The sequence below is a fragment of the Trifolium pratense genome, linkage group LG5 (genome assembly GCF_020283565.1).
Source record: "Trifolium pratense cultivar HEN17-A07 linkage group LG5, ARS_RC_1.1, whole genome shotgun sequence".
Taxonomy (NCBI): Eukaryota; Viridiplantae; Streptophyta; class Magnoliopsida; order Fabales; family Fabaceae; genus Trifolium; species Trifolium pratense.
The window spans coordinates 24516553-24533484 of record NC_060063.1 but is presented as its reverse complement, the minus strand read 5'-3'; the positions used below and the strand labels follow the sequence as shown (position 1 = coordinate 24533484).

Here is a 16932-nt window from a genome sequence, read left to right as displayed (position 1 = left end):
ATAATTCTTAATGGACTACTTGACTACTAATATATAAAATCCAATACTTAAAACCCTAATAATATTATTATCTAATAATATTTACTCCACGAATCACCAAAAGACATTAATGCTTGCAAATTCTAAGCATAATATTGAGATTTACATATTTAACGTGCTTTTTGGTACATAGCATATTATTTGTTTTTTTTACATAATATATTAAATTTATTGAAAAAAGAAAGTGTACGAAATTTTTTTTTTTTGATAAATTAAAATAAAGATATATAAAAAATAAAACAAATTATATAATTGAGATGAGTGAGATATTCCTAAAATAAAACGAACGGCATAAACACGCAACCATTGAAGAGGCGATAGATAATACTAATTTTCCAATCCAACGGCCCAATAAAATCCACCTTAAATTACAAACAACCACACTCAATTCCAATCTCTTATTCTTCAACCCTAACCTAATTAACCAAAACATTATTTCATTCAACAAACAAAACGCTGCCTCTGTATTTCGGTTCTCACAGGATATTTTCACTTCACTTTCAATCCTTCATACGAAAAAACGCCATCATCATCATGAACACTCATCATTAACAATTTTTTCACTTTTCTTGAATCTCACTCATCTAAGGTATGTTCACTTTTTTTTGTTATACTCTACGTAGTCCAATAATCTTGTTCTTTTTTAGGGTTCATTGATTCAAGATATGTAATTTGTTTCATAATTATTATTCCAACGATTTTGGTGCGGTTAGATCAGGATTTAATGTTGTTATGTGTTGTTTGTTTGAAATTTGAACAATGTTTTTATGATTGTAGAGAGATTGATAGGAAGATAAGAAGTGTTTTGAGATGGCAACAACAGAGGCAGCTTCTGCTGGGGTTGGTCCTAGATATGCACCGGATGATCCCTCGCTTCCGGCGCCGTGGAAAGGTTTGATTGATGGAGCTACTGGTTTGTTATACTATTGGAATCCTGATACTAATGTTACTCAGTATGAAAAGCCAACACCGTTGGCTCCGCCTGTGCCGGCGGCTTCTACGCCGAGCTTGGCGCCTATACCGGTGACTCAACAGCATGGGCAAGGGCAACAGATGATGCAACAACAGCAGGGGGGTCATTATGCTCAACAGCATGGTCAACAGATGCCGCAGCAGATGAGTCCTCATGTGGCGCAGGGTACTCAGCAGCCGAATTCTCAGGCTGCTCAACCTGTCCAGCAGCAGAATTCACAGATTTCACAGCCGGCGCAACAGCCAGGGTTACACCAAGGTAGACCACAGATGATGCAGCCTCAAGGGCAGCAGATGATGCAGTATCAAGGACAGCAATTTCAGCAGATGCATCAGATGCCTCCACAGCCGATTCATCCACAACAATTTGGGCAAGGAGGTACTCAAGATCACGGTTCGCATCTTGTGCAACCGCAAGCGCCCCAGTTTACTCCTCAGAACATGCATTATATGGGATATCAACAAAACATGGTTACACCTAGGCAACCTAACTCCCAGCAGATTCAACCAAATATGCACTCATCTGGGCAACCAAACCCCCAGCCTAATCAACATCCGCATAACATACATAACCAGCATTTTGAAAATCAACAAGATTTTAAAACAGCGATGCCAAAGATGGAGGAAGCAGAGTTTAAAAATGGAAGCCAAGTTGGTTTCTCACCATCACAGTATCAACAAAGGAGTGCCTTGCCTGTTCAAAACAATAAAAACGTTCCTGCCGAAGTTAGTTCTGGTCAAGTTACTAATGCAAGTGTTAATCCTGCCCAACCACAACAATTTAGGGGCTATCCAGGAAGCATGCAACAGCCTAGCCCAACAATACAGTCACAGCAGGGTGGTTCTGATTTATATTACCAACAGGGTCCTAATCCTAATTTCCAAAACCAGATGAGCCCGGGAATAATGCATGGTCATCCATCCAATGTACATCCTGTTGCCCAAAAGATGGTACATGAGGACAATGTACATGGTAGAGCTGGAAATGACTATTACTATAATTCTAACAAAGAGATGCCGCCAATGGGTCGTCAGCAGCCAGATATGACTCAAATGCCGATTTCCCGAAATCCGCAGGTACTTTGTTTAATCTTTTAAAGTTTAAATCATTGCTTCAATTTTCCATTTTTATAAACAGCAAAAGCAAAGTGTTGTCTCACATGGAGGAGTTGGCTACATGAATTAAAACGATATTATAATGCTATGCTATGTATTAAGTCTAAAGATAGACCATTTTTACTTATAAACCTCTATATATTCTTTTAACTTATATTATGTGGTTGGTTTTTTATGGTTAGGCTGATGTTTTTAGGTTATTTCAATAAATTTAATTCAAGAATAATATGGTATCAGTGGTTTAAAAGTTCCTGTACTGCGATTTCGGCCGTTACAAAACAGTACCAGCGGTGGCCGTTACTGCTTTTCCCCCGTTTTAACGATGAGAAAGAAAATCACAGCCAAAACTCCGTTACGGCCGCGACAATACACTGTTACGGCCGCAAAAAACAGAATAGAATTCATAAAGTAGAAAGAGGGAATCTCGATATTAAATACAACTTCATTGCTTGCTTCCTCCTTCAATCGGCAGATCTAGATCTCCTTCTCTCAGTGACTCACTCTTTTGGTTTGGGTGTTGTGTTTGTGTGCAAGAGAGATGAGTTTTTAGAGAGAAAAAACTTGAGTTTGAATTGTGTGTTCCGTGTTGGTGAATCATGTTGGCGATTGTGTAATTTGTGTTTGTTGGTGAGGAAAACGAAGCGGAAAGAAGAAACTAGAAAGAGTGAGACATTGGAAGAAGATACTAGAAAGTAGAAACAATGGAGTGAGTGAGAACGAGTGACTGAGTGAGTGGATATTGCTTATGTTATTTATGTGATTGTTGTCTTTTTTTCTTTTGGCTTTTACCTGATACCGAGAAGTAATTGCTTCTTTTTACTCAAATAATTAATTATGTATTTATTATATAGCATATGAAAATGAAAATATAAATAATTTTATTTTAATAATATTTGTGTAATGTTGTGAGAAATTCAAACCGCGATGACCGTAATTTGTGATACAACATCCGCAACAGCCGAAATTGCAAAAACCTTGAATCACACTTCAAATACTTCTATAAATTTTTAATTTAATAAGTATAATCACATAACCGTTTCAAAGGTTGCATGTAGATTATACGATGCAAGATTAACTGGTGGGTGGAATTGCCTAATTCCACCAAAATAAGATTCTGTGTGCACTCTTAATCGCTCAAGGCAAGCATAATCTCAAGATTGTGGGATTTTAGGATTCAAATCGGGATTCTAAGTACCATGGTTTAAAATAATAAAATACTAATTAGTTATTATTTGGAAACACTCATTCTACCCCTGTCCCACAAAATGGTGCATTTGTCTGAAAGCTGCAATCAACGGTCACGGTGTATTTATCTGAAAATAGCAGTTAATGGTGCATTTGTTTGAAAACTTCATTCATTTTTTTCATTAAAATACGATAAATTAACACTCTTTTATCAAGAATATTATCTTGGGGATAACTTATCACTTTGATGACAAAAATCTCAGAAAGATTACTGTAGCCAAAGGCGTCCAAAGGAATTCCTAAAATACTGCTCCTTTAGCTAGGCACATGGTGCCCGTGTGCCTTAGAAGCTAGGAAGCACCGACACTCCTCAGATTAGGCGTGTCCGTGTCGGACACATGTCGGTGTCTGACACCGACACCGACACTTATGATTACACTAAATTATGTCGTTTTTCCAAATTTTTATCGGTGTCGACGTGTCAGTGTCGTGTCCGGTGTCGGTGTCTGTGTCCGTGCTTCATAGCTTAGAAGTAGTTACTTTCAAAGCTTCACCTGTTTTCCGAATTTATGTATGTATTAAGTTGATTTTTCATTGTATTCCTCCTGATAATATGCTTGTTTGTTATCCTAATGATATATTTCACTCATTGATGATTCTGTGAAACATCTTTGCAGGATATGAGGATTGGCAATTCCCCTTTTCAAAATAATGTCCCCATTGGAAATGGAAGTGGTATTACTGTGAATGCTATGAGTAACATGTTCACTCCTCCAATAGGAGGACCTTCTCCTCTTTCAAGCAACTCTTTTACGAGGCCTCCTTATGGTGGATCTTCAGATGTTACTGATCTCTCAGCAGCTGAATTATACTGTCAGCAACACGAAGTTACAGCAACGGTTTGTAATATTCTTTTCGCAGTTGTGTATGCTACCAAATTTAGTTTCTTGATACAAATAATATTTGGACCAAGCCTTCCCAGACTCCCCAGTTCACTAGGCATACTTGCTATTATCAATTGCCTATGTATTAGAATTACGATGCTCCAAAGGAGAGAATGGAGCATCAATGCTTATAACTTCAGATTTTGCACATGTAATATGATATGTTTTAGACGGTTTCTGCTTTTCAGCGGGGATCTTGATGCCAATGTTTTTTTCTTCCAGAACAGCCACATCTGTTTTATGCTTAGATTATATTTCTTTATATATATATATATATATATATATATATATATATATATATATATATATATTGTATGAGCTGTTTCTCATTATTTACTGCTTATTGGACAGGGTGACAACATTCCACCACCATTCATGACATTTGATTCTACCGGGTTCCCTCCAGAGATATTGCAAGAGGTAAGTTTATTCTGTCCTGTTATATGGTATTGGATGCTATGGTACTTGAGTTTGGATCTGCTCTATTTCCATATGTATCCAGTTTATTTCACGGGTGTATGACATGTGGCGCTTAAAAATATCAATGGCCAAGATTAAAATTTTAAAATCAGTATTTATTAAATAGAGGAGAGAGAGAGAGAGAGAGTTTCAGTGCTTATGGTAGGAAGTTGGCGTCGCTCTGACGCAGTGTAAAGCCAAGCGAAATTAATTCCTACTTTGACTACATGTAAGCAAATTACAGGAAGAAGGTTTAGCAAGGCAGCAAGAACAAAGGGGGAAGAAGGGATAAAATGAAATGAATAAGTAAAAACTGGTAATAATCTCATTACAGATGTTGAATCTTCAATCAAAATAGAAAAAGAGGAAAAATGGTAATAATCACATTACAGCATGAAGTGGTTGTAATATCAATTACATTGTTGAATTCCAAAATTGGAAAATGAAAAGATACAAAACACTACATGAAGAACAGAGATGGATATGGTGATGCGGTGTGGCCGTATATCGGGGATACTGTGGGGCTGCATATCGGTGACACGGCAGATGGCACGGCAAGACGGAAAAGTAATTTGGGTTCTGAGTTCATGAGACGAGGGCTACATTTCAATCAATCTGCTTTTTTATTAAAAAGATTAATGATTTGTTTTAATCTTCGCTGTTGTTATTTTTAAGTGCCATGTGTTATGCATGTGACACAAACTGGAAAACTGGACATATAAGGAAATGGAGCAGATCCAAACTCATGGTGCTTCTAGGAAAGTAATCGTTTTCCACTTGCACTACTTTTCCTCACCGTTTTAACTCAAATTTTACTTTTAAACTCTTGTCGCAGGTGCGATATCTGCTCCAGAGCAGGAGCATATGTCGTACGCTGCACTGCTAATCTGCTATTGGCACAATTACACGGGCAACTACTATCCTGATTTTTGGAGCCTGCAAAAAGGATGGTTGTAGCCTTTCATGGGCATCTTCTATAAGTGTGGATGGCCCTTCAATCAAATTTCAGCTTATGTGACCTGGGATTTGTTGCTAATTGGCTCCGCCTCTAATATCTTTTTTGCCTTTTTTTATTGCCTCAAGTTGCTTCAGTAAGCAACCACAACCTATGGGTCCTTTTGTTAATTGTTTGCTAATTTGTTTGTTGGTTAAACTGTTGAATGCAATTGTGTTGTCTTAATCTAGAGGTATTGGATGTGTGCACCGTGTCGTCTGATTGCCTGCCAATATGCTTTGATTTCAGGTACGTTCTGCGGGCTTCTCGAATCCAACACCAATACAGGCTCAAACATGGCCCATTGCCCTACAGGGTAGAGACATAGTGGCTATTGCCAAAACAGGCTCTGGGAAAACACTAGGCTACTTAATGCCGGCCTTCATTCTTCTCAGGCAGAGACGCAATAATTCTCTGAATGGCCCCACTGTATTGGTTTTGGCTCCAACACGTGAACTTGCGACACAGATCCAAGAGGAGGTCTTCAAATTTGCACGGTCTTCAAGAGTATCTTGCACGGTTTGTTCTTGAGCATTTCTATCGTTCTTTTTTAATGTTTTAGTCTATTTATATTGGATTTCCCTTTGCAGTGCTTGTATGGTGGAGCGCCTAAAGGTCTTCAGCTAAAGGAGTTAGATCGTGGGGCAGATATTGTTGTTGCCACACCTGGTAGGCTTAATGATATACTTGAAATGAAAAAAATTGACTTTAGGCAAGTTTCACTCCTTGTGCTTGATGAGGCCGACCGAATGCTTGATATGGGTTTTGAGCCTCAAATCCGTAAGATTGTGAATGAGATTCCACCACGTAGACAAACTCTCATGTACACTGCAACCTGGCCAAAAGAAGTTAGAAAAATTGCCAGCGATCTTCTTGTTAATCCTGTTCAGGTTAACATTGGAAATGTAGACGAGCTTGCTGCAAATAAATCTATCACACAGGTATTCAATTAATGCCCAGTCATTTAGCTTGATCAATGTTTTTATTTATTTGTATGCTCCGTAATTGCTTTGGCAATGCTGTGGAAGGTCAAAGTTACCATTGTGATCAATTTAATTTATATTCTATTCTGTGACTATTAATTGCTGTTTCTCATGTATGGAAGTATCACATATAGTAATAAATATATCATGTTCTGTTTTGCATTTATGGTGATGGGAATTTTTGTCCTCAAGATTAAGATTGTATACAACTTTTTTTTTTTTGTGAACTCATCTCTAAGCAAAGATACATTCAGTTCTTTGATAGAAGAAAAAGTTGTGACTCATTGCACTTCACATGTATGTATATGGAAATGGTCCACTTAAAATGTATATGTAAACTGGTAACCCTTTCCTACGGTATATAATCATTGCATTATCTTTCCAGCTTAGTTAGATTGTACTGCTTACTCAATGTGTTGTACTTGCTATACCTCTGTATTCTGACTTCTATTTGCTGCCAATGGAGTCCATCCGTTTTTCTCTGTTTGGAATGAGTTTACTGAAGTCTGTTCCAAGTGCAAAAAATAAATTTTTGTTTAGTTTCTTGATGACTTAAATTCCTTCTTTCCCTTAGTAAAAGTGATTTGTAAACTGGCAGTATGTTGAAGTTGTCGCACAAATGGAGAAACAGAGGCGTCTAGAGCAGATCCTCAGATCTCAGGAACGGGGTTCTAAGATCATAATATTTTGTTCCACAAAAAAGTTATGTGATCAGCTTGCCCGTAGTATTGGCCGAACTTTTGGGGCTGCTGCAATTCACGGTGACAAGTCTCAAGGTGAGAGAGACTGGGTTTTAGGTCAGTTCCGGACTGGGAAATCTCCAATTTTGGTTGCCACTGATGTTGCTGCTCGTGGTCTTGATATTAAGGATATAAGGTTTGCCTCTTTGTATTTAAGTGCTTATTCTCAAGTTTATTTATGAAGTAGGCGTTTGAAGATTTTAATTTTAAATGGCGTGTGCATGTGCTAGATAATGATGATCCTATTATTAGATGTTGTATTGTGGCCTTATCTTTGTTTGGCCGTTATATGAACCATTTTTGTTAAATTTTGTTACCATTTTACATTATAGGGTGGTGATCAACTATGATTTCCCCAATGGTGTTGAGGACTATGTACACCGAATTGGTAGAACTGGAAGGGCAGGTGCTACTGGAGTGGCATATACCTTTTTCTCTGAGCAGGATTGGAAACATGCAGGTGATTTGATCAAAGTTTTGGAGGGTGCTAACCAGCATGTGCTTCCAGAGTTAAGACAGATTGCTTCACGTGGGCCACCAAGCTTTGGAAAGGATAGGGGCGGGATGAGTCGTTTTGACTCTGGTAGTGGTGGTGGTGGGCGCTGGGAGAGTGGTGGTCGTGGAAATACGAGGGACAGTGGATTTGGTGGTCGTGGAGGCATGAGGGATGGTGGTGGCTTTGGTGGTCGTGGGGGCATGAGGGATGGTGGTGGCTTTGGGGCTCGCGGTGGAATGAGGGATGCAGCTGGTGGACAAGGTGGTAGAGGTGATTTCTTTCCTGGTAGAGGGGGCAACAGGGGTAGAGGATTTGGTGCTCCACGTGGGGGCAGTGTTGGTTGGGGTGGCAGGGGTGACCGCGGTGGTCCTAGTGATCGGTACATGGATGGTCGTGGACAAGGACGTGGACGGGGAAGATTCGACAACAGAAGAGATGTTCCGAGAAGTAGAGACAGAAGTTACAGTCGTAGCCCTGATAGAGTTCGAACGTGGGATATTAACAGAAGCAGCAGCAGGAGTAGAAGTAGAAGTAGGAGTAGGAGCTATAGCCGTAGTCGTAGTCCACGTCGCAGCTGGTCTCGAGGTCGCAGTCGCAGCTATAGCCGTAGTCGGAGTCCACGTCGGAGTCGTAGCCGTGGTCGTAGTTATAGCCGCAGCCGCAGCCCCAAACCTACAAGGCGTGTTAAGTCAAAATTTTCTGATAAGATTGATATTGTGGCACCTGAAGCAGGAGCTTCTGATCCTATACCTGGCAACACAGAAGGGAATTCTATTTTGGGGACAGAACATGTGGAGCAGCTACCTGTTGTGGGGAACACTGGCCCAAATAATCCAGAGGCTGTAGTGGACGTTAGTCATCAACCACCTTCTGATATTTGATGCAGTTGTTCTAATCACAATTTTTGAAAATGCATTTTGACAGTGGGTGCTATATTAACCTCTCACTTTCTGTTCCCTATTGGCTTTGCACTGAGATTGCCTAATAGCAAAAGATTGATTCGAAGTTACAGAATGCAGGAAACTCGAGCAAACGATCTAATATGATATACTGCAGCTTTGCTGAATGTTGAATGCAAGTTGTTTTGGTTTTTAATTTTTTGTAGGCTGGTGGTAACGTCGTATTTAATTCCCATTAATTTGTGAAAATTGGAAGGCATTGGTTTGGTTGTATTATTAGTTGTGTGGGTTAAACTGATGTAATAGATTCTATATTTTTATCATTTATTGTAAAAGACCAGAGCTCAAGTCACTTAACCTGGTGGTAATTATTGCTTTATTTTGTCATTCTGTTTTTGTTAGCATAGTGTCCTTAAGACAATATTTCATGTTCACTTACTAGTTTAATAAAATAAAATGGACTGAAATTTGAAGTTAAATAAAACACAGATATTATTTATTTACATAAATATTGAGTTTAATTTCTCTACACCGTTCGGGTAAAATAAATTATTTTACGCATCCATTAAGATATTAGCATGTCAACTAATGGCTGAGGTGACAACTTGGTTATCCATAGCAATTGGGTTACTTTTACCCATCCGAGCTGTCAAATATTGAGTGGTGAAGAGATATTAACTTTGTAATTTTTAATTGTAGCAATGAAATTTTTAATAATGTTACATTTTCCCCAAAGTTAATGAAGGGAAGTATTAAATCACACTCACACACAATTCAAGGTCTGTTGTAGTTTACAATGAAAAACCAATCGCCTTTTTTTTTTTTGAAACTCCCTCTCTTTAATTAATTTTTTTTTGGTACACTCTCTTTAATTAATTTACTCACAGTACTAGTACTCCTTTTCATTATTTTTTGAAAATTTGACACTACTTTTCGTTTGTTTTCACAAAGGCAAACAACATACGAAATTGTATATTTTTTAAATCATTTTTTTTTTTAATAGAGAAAATCATATTTTTTATAGTTAAATATATTTTTAGTTCTTATATACTTTTAAATTTTATTTTTAGTCCCTCTTAGCAAGTTTTATTTCATTAAATATTTAGTACATCATAAGAATATCTCTTGCAAAAATTAAATTTTTTTGACAATGAATGAATTAAATGTTTTTTTTTTTTACGTGCTTAAAAATTGATGAATAATTCATCTTATATATGTTAAAAAAATAAATTTTTATGGGAGAGGTTTTTATAACCTTATAAACATGAATATAAATGCATAAAAGAAAGTCATATGCATAAAAAATATAAATATGAATACAAAAAATCATTCGAAAATGTGAAAGTACACAAAAGTTTATTAAAAGTAGTGGCCAAAAGTTGTGGCAGAAAATTTTTGAGGAATTAAAAGTTGTAGAAATTTTTTATAGGAACTAAAAACAAAATTCGAGATATTTATCGTAACCAAAAACTTACTTGACCCTATTTTTTATTCAAATTAATTAAGTAACATTTGAATATTTATAAACTTTTTTTATAATAAAGTTTATATGCATGAAAAATATACACTTTAATGAAAGGCAGACAGACAATAAACTACACCGCTAACCATTTTTTAAATAGTATTATCGTGAAAAATAATATTGGACCGGGCAATGGGCTAAAAGGGAGAAATCCATTAGGCCCAATAAGTCTCAAAGTATCAAAGCCCAATCAAAATGATCCATGAGAGGAGGCGAGCCAACATGACGCGGCGAGACGGTGCTAGCAAGTATGTCGCGCCCAAGTATCTTCTTCCTCTTCTATGTGTCAACTGCTTAACTTCGCGTGGAAGACATCAACACCTCGTAACCTCCATAGCTTGGGGACGAAGGAAAAGATGACTACTCCTATTCTTGCGCTGAATCACCGGAGAAGACGGTGATGGCCGAATCTCCAGGAGTTTAAACTTGGAGAAGAATGAATATCAGTCTATAAATAACATCAAGCTTTCATTGTAAAAGGATATATGACATTTTTACTAAGATTCCCAGAATTAGGGATCATACATTGTAATTCCAACATCACATTATTAATAATATAACCCCCTTTGAGTGTTCACCAGAACAAATATAAACTTTAATTGGTAAAAATAGCGAAAGAGTGATAAGTTAGTTGATAATTAAGGTTGGGAATTAGGGATGACAATTGGCCCCATACCCAATGTGTAATTTCACTAAAACTAAAAATATTTTTAAAAAATAGAAAGAATATAAGATAAATACAATAAAAAGATGACATGCTTAAAATTTAGAATGTATTAATTATAATTTATTTAAATGTATACACGAGAAAATACATTTAATAATTTTATTAATTTAATAAGTTTTACAAGGAAGAGCTCAATAGTTATCTACTTCTAATATAATAAAATTGATTACTATATAATTTACTAATTTATCCTTAGTGGTTTTAACCACGTTCCAAGTTTTGTATTCTTTATTGTAATTTAACTAAAATAATTATTAAAAAAATAGAAAGAATATAAGATAAATACAATAAAAAGATGACATGCTTAAAATTTAGAACGTATTAATTTTAAATTATTTAAAAGCATACACGGGAAAATACCTTTAATAAATCAATTTTATTAATTTAATAAGTTTTACAATAAATAGCACCATAGTTTCACTTATATTTTATAACAAAATTTAAAATATTTTACCGTAAATATATTTTTGCATTAATATCATTATGAATTTAAATATTGCATAAAAATCAATGGATCTGTGCGAATGCACGAATCTCTAAACTTGTTTATAATAAAACTTTAATCAAATTAATATTTGAGATGATTATTATTCTAAGCTTTCGATTAGTTCTGGGTTGCTTTGAACTTTCAATAAGATTTGATTTGTACCGAGTCTCTCCCAATATCCATATAATTCGTTGATTTCGTCTGTCTAGCTTTGAAAATAGGCCACTTATTGAGTTGTTTCTCTATTTCTTGTCAAGTAGCCTAGTGATTAAAAATTTCATCTTAAAGATGAATAAGTGGAATGTCCAAGGTTCAAACCCCGACTCCTGCGATGTCCCTACATGCGATGTCAGGAGTTGTTTCTCCATTTCTAATCCCCTCGGTAATATGATAACTCTCTCCTCTAAATTATTTGCCATGACACAAGAATATGCTAAACGAACGATAATGTGCAAAATTCATTTTTTTTCTTCTTATTTCTAACCTTTCACTTGCATCTAATTGTAGGATTTTGTTAATTAAAAAAATTAAGTTTGTTATAATTAGAGAAGGTAGAATGTGGTAAGCATAATCATATCATCTTTATTAAGGGAAGTGAATATCAATATAAAGTTGACGATATATAATATTGTATTTCTAACATATTTTTCTAATAACATTATTTAAAAATGTTTAATTAATTAATACTGTTGTTATATTTTAAAAATAAAATTTAATTCAGGAAATAAATTTGAAAAAAATATTATAAAAATAAAGCTTGTTAAATAAAGTGCAAGGCAAAAAACGGCATATAAATCGGACGCTCGTAGCTATCACACTCTCCCTCACTCTCTCTGACCCGCGAGTGGGACTCACTGGAGCATGAACAGTGTATCTTCAACCTCTGGCGGGTCGACCCGTGACCAGAAACGGGTCAAAACTGGGTTGCGCTCCATCACCATTTTCTCCGCGTTTACAGCCCCGTTTCGTGCGATTTTTGGTGCGTTTCGACCAGAATTCAATCTTCTAAAGATTTTAACACAAAATTATCAAGTTTTAAACATCAAAACGTGAGATTTAAAACAAAATTCGCGATTTTGTGAACACCATAAAAGAAGAGGTTTTTCTTTGATTTCTCCCTCTATGATTGTCGAAAAAACACAAAATTTGTGTCATTAAATTTGTAAAATCATGATCCACAAAACTACTTAATGTTTTACTGTAATTTGTTGCATACCAAGTTCGAAATTTAAAAAAATAATAAAACGAAAATGAACTAGAAATTAAGAAAAGATGAAAAATGATAATTTTTAGTTATAAAAATCTGAACTTTGAAGTAGATGGAATGAAAAATTGTTAAAATTCAGTGGGTATTTTTATAATTACATAATTATAACTTGCTAGAGTTGCAACTTTTATATTTTTGATGACATAAATGATAGAAGATTAATTGGATAGTTTAGATTAGTGCCAACTCAAATGGGTAATCCAGCCCAATTTAATGAAATGGGTAGATAAGAATTTGCCAATGACTGATAATTTGTGTTTTCAATACATTGAATGACTTGACAGCATATTATTGGATCCATGTGTTAAAATAATTTTACACTTGCTTACAAATAATTTATGGTAGAGTAAACAAAAATGGTTTGCCTTGTAGTTTGTCTTGTTTAGGGATAGAAGAATAGGTTTCATATGTGTAATGATTTGAGCTGTATTTGATCTCATCATGATTCATGAATATTTTAATAATGTTAATTATTGTGAGTTTAATAATATATATAATATCTTGTCAAAAAAAATAATATATATAATCTGTATAGTATAATTTTACACTAAAATTCATCGAGACTATTTTCTTTTTTCATGTCATACCATAAACTTTAAAATGTCTTTACAGGATTAGAGTGATGTAGCAAAATAATATTTCATGGAAAATAGTCATACACTAACAATGTATATATGCTTTAAAATCTAATATTATCTTTACCCTTCTTTTTGCTTTTTTTTTGTTTTTTGTTTTTAATCCTCTGATTTTCAAGGAAATAGTCTGATAATCCAGAGTTCAGTCGGGAGGTAAATAAAATCTGACTAAGAATTGTTCCCACCAGAAATCGAACTCGGGTTCTCTTGAACAATTCATCCTAAGAGGAGCTCGTTAACCATTTGATCTCAATATCTTGGTTAAATTGTAATATTATCTTTATCCTTCTCTTAATTATGAGCAAATATAAGATGTATCTTGATAAACACAGATTATTGGAGTGGAAGGAAAGATACTCATTAGCCATTGCCAAAGGGAGGCACATGATACTATCATCTTTTTGCACTAATATGCTTTCATGAATCACCTTATAACATTGAGGACAAAGTATCCACTTTCTTTCTCTTTACCTCCTTATGCACCTTCTTATTGATGATCTAAGCATTCATTCTCAATAAAAAGTTCCTAAGTGGGGTCATTCTTTTAGTTGCATTTTCTAAAGTTTACCAAGTGGTTTTTGATTCCCATTGTGGGATTTTCAAAGTGTTGTAGTTTCTACACGATACAAAAGAATGCACTGATGACATGGCATGCATAAGAGTAGAAGATGAAGTGGGTGAAACTGTGAAAGCATATACAAGAATAGAAGCTTCAAAATGAACTTTCTGAACGTGTCAAAAATATCAAATGTTCCATTAAAAATTTAAAAAGTCATTCAGTTTGATGCTTTATTGTCTACACACTTGTTGGACTAGTCTATAGAATGTAGAGGCTAAAGCTAAATTCACCGATCGTTAGTTGGTTCAGTGGTGATTGACAGTGAATTTGGTAGGGAGAACCACAGTTTCATCCTCCGCAACTGCGATCGGGAGGGGGCTGAAACCACTTGATGCCAGAACTGACCCCTGAACCAGATTAAACTAGTGGTGAAAGCAAAAAAAATAAAAAAATAAATTCCGAAATAAGTGTGCACGATTCTATTAGACATGTTCTCAAAATTAAGTTAAATTGGTTGTAACTCATAACTCTCATTTGAATTGCTCTAGTGGTTTTAGTTTGAAATTTTGAAGTGTGTTTTTTCTCTTGTATCAATTTCGGTAGGGATGGCAAAAATATCCTTACCCGCGAATATCCGTGAATAAAATCCCTCACGGGCATGAAGCAGATAATTTAATGGATATCCGCGGATAAAATAAATGGATATTTTAACTACTCGTTACTTAATGAATATGGATGCAGATTTAATCGTATCCACGCTCGTGGATATCCGTACCCGTTAATAAATAAAAAATTACTTTTAAATATTCTTAGTTATTAAATATAAAAGAGACTTTTATATTCAGTATAGCTTTGTGATGAACTTTATTTTAGTTAGAAATGTATGTATGTTATTTTTTTTAAAGAGAAATATATAGATATTATATTAAGTTTTAGTAAAAAGAAGAAAAATGACTATGGTGACTTTGTTGTTAAATTGAAAGTGAAATGTATGAATATTATTATGTGTTAATATTTTTATTTTTTTTATTTTTTTAACGAAATTTTAGATAATTAGAAAGAGAAAAAATTTAAAAATTATCATCCATGAATATCTGTTAATATCTGCGGACACCTCAAAAGCCGCGGATTACCCGCTTAATGGATACTCGTACGGATATGGAACGGATACTGATATCATATTTATCCAATGGGATTAACACGAATATCATACTATCCTCCCCCATGAATATCCATTTACATCCCTAAATTTCGGCGGATTAGTCAATACATAGTTTTGTAGCTCTGTCTTTAAATAACCCCCACATGTGGATGGTGAAATTATATCTTTTGGATTAGTAGGATCTTAAGTCGGATACCGAGTTTTTTAAAAAAATGTGTGAAATTGGTTGTCTTGTCTATAAGCATATTAATGAGGAAGAATTAAGTGGTCACAAACATTTAATCATTCTATTTGGTCACATATACATGTTTGATAAAAGATAAAAAGAAATGACCCCCAAACTAAATTAAACTGATGATAAAAACAAAATAAATTTGAAAGAAATGTTTTAAATAATATATATTTTTAAAATAATTAAATGATATAAATTTTTATGTTCGTGATCAAAATTATCTAGTGATTTGTGACCGCATAAGTGTTTTTTATGTTTAATAGGCTATTGTATTATAATTGAACATGGCATATTAAGAATTTTGAATGGAGCAAGCAATGGTAATCACTAAAGATACAAAAATAAGCGGTTTGTACATTTGGATGATTCTATTATTATTTGCTCATGCATTATTTGTTAGTCAAGATTTTCGTAATAAAATTAACTATGACATTTTAGATTAGAGTTTTTTTTTTTTTTTTTTACTAAAAATATGATTCATTCAAATTGAAAGTACATCGTCGATTATTAGAAATTCAATATTGCTAAAAACTGAAAAAGGTGAATCTACAAACAATCTTGCAACACCTAGGTTAATAGCATACAACGATATTATGAAAGTGCCTACAAATATGACAGAATAAAAGTAACCGGAATCTTCATACTCCCGTATTTGCAACGTTGACGTCCAAGTCTTCATCAGATATGTAATGAGTTGAGTTAGATATGTCAATTTGAATCAACGAAATACCGTACTAAAATGAACCACGAACAAACGTCGCACAAGACGACGCTAAACACAACGCTGCACAAGATGACGCCAAACACAACGCCACACAAGACGCCGACAAACTAAAAACAAAAAACGAAAAAACAAATCTGTGTGGATAATCACTTATTTAAATGAAAAGGAAAGAAAAAATAATTGAGAGGGGTGACTTTGGATCATCCTAAAACCACCCTCCTTGGTGGATGAACAAAAGAAAAAACTAGGGTCGAGGGGAGAGGGTAGATTAGAGTTTGTTAGTAAAACTGATTTGGTTGAATTAAGTAAACAAAGTTTAAAGCAAACATAAATGAATAACTCAATATGTTGAAATATCGTAATATAAACATCATGGTTTGAACACATAAATCATCACTTATTTATTTTAATGGGTAAAATTTTAATCATTAAACTATTTGACCAAAATTAAAAATTGAAATAATTTACAAACATGAACTTGTTTTAATAAATTTTCATATACAATTTTTTAAGTCAAATTTTTTTTCATATACAATTTTTTTTGTCAAGAGTAATATACAGTTTTATAAATATCGATGTAAGTTAGTAGAAAAAAATATATCCATGGAAATAAAATCAAATGAACCAATTAAACAAACTTTATATTTTTACAAATTTGTGTCAAAAAAAATTTAAAAATATTTTGTCAAAATAATTCAAATTGGACCGCGAAAGTGATGAAAAATAGTGACAGTAAGAAAAGCGGGGGAAATCACAATCGATTTTACCAACAACACAAGGTTATTTCGGT

General features: G+C 34.4%; 1 protein-coding gene across 1 annotated transcript; it reads left to right on the top strand.

Annotated features, from left to right (window-relative positions):
* Nucleotides 1-424: 424 nt before the first annotated feature.
* LOC123887465 (DEAD-box ATP-dependent RNA helicase 46-like) lies at nucleotides 425-9214 on the top strand. Its single transcript, XM_045936783.1, has 8 exons — nucleotides 425-628; nucleotides 817-2088; nucleotides 3990-4211; nucleotides 4608-4676; nucleotides 5959-6228; nucleotides 6300-6650; nucleotides 7291-7568; nucleotides 7765-9214. The coding sequence occupies exons 2-8, from the start codon at nucleotides 850-852 to the stop codon at nucleotides 8807-8809; spliced, it is 3474 nt and encodes a 1157-aa protein (XP_045792739.1). The 5' UTR covers nucleotides 425-628; nucleotides 817-849; the 3' UTR covers nucleotides 8810-9214.
* Nucleotides 9215-16932: the final 7718 nt, after the last annotated feature.

Bases quoted from the DNA above. Each gene is read 5' to 3' on its own strand.
- LOC123887465 (XM_045936783.1), top strand. From the start codon at position 850: ATGGCAACAACAGAGGCAGCTTCTGCTGGGGTTGGTCCTAGATATGCA. The intron at 4,212-4,607 runs GTTTGTAATATT...CTTATTGGACAG, and splicing joins AACACGAAGTTACAGCAACG to GGTGACAACATTCCACCACC. The intron at 6,651-7,290 runs GTATTCAATTAA...GTAAACTGGCAG, and splicing joins CAAATAAATCTATCACACAG to TATGTTGAAGTTGTCGCACA.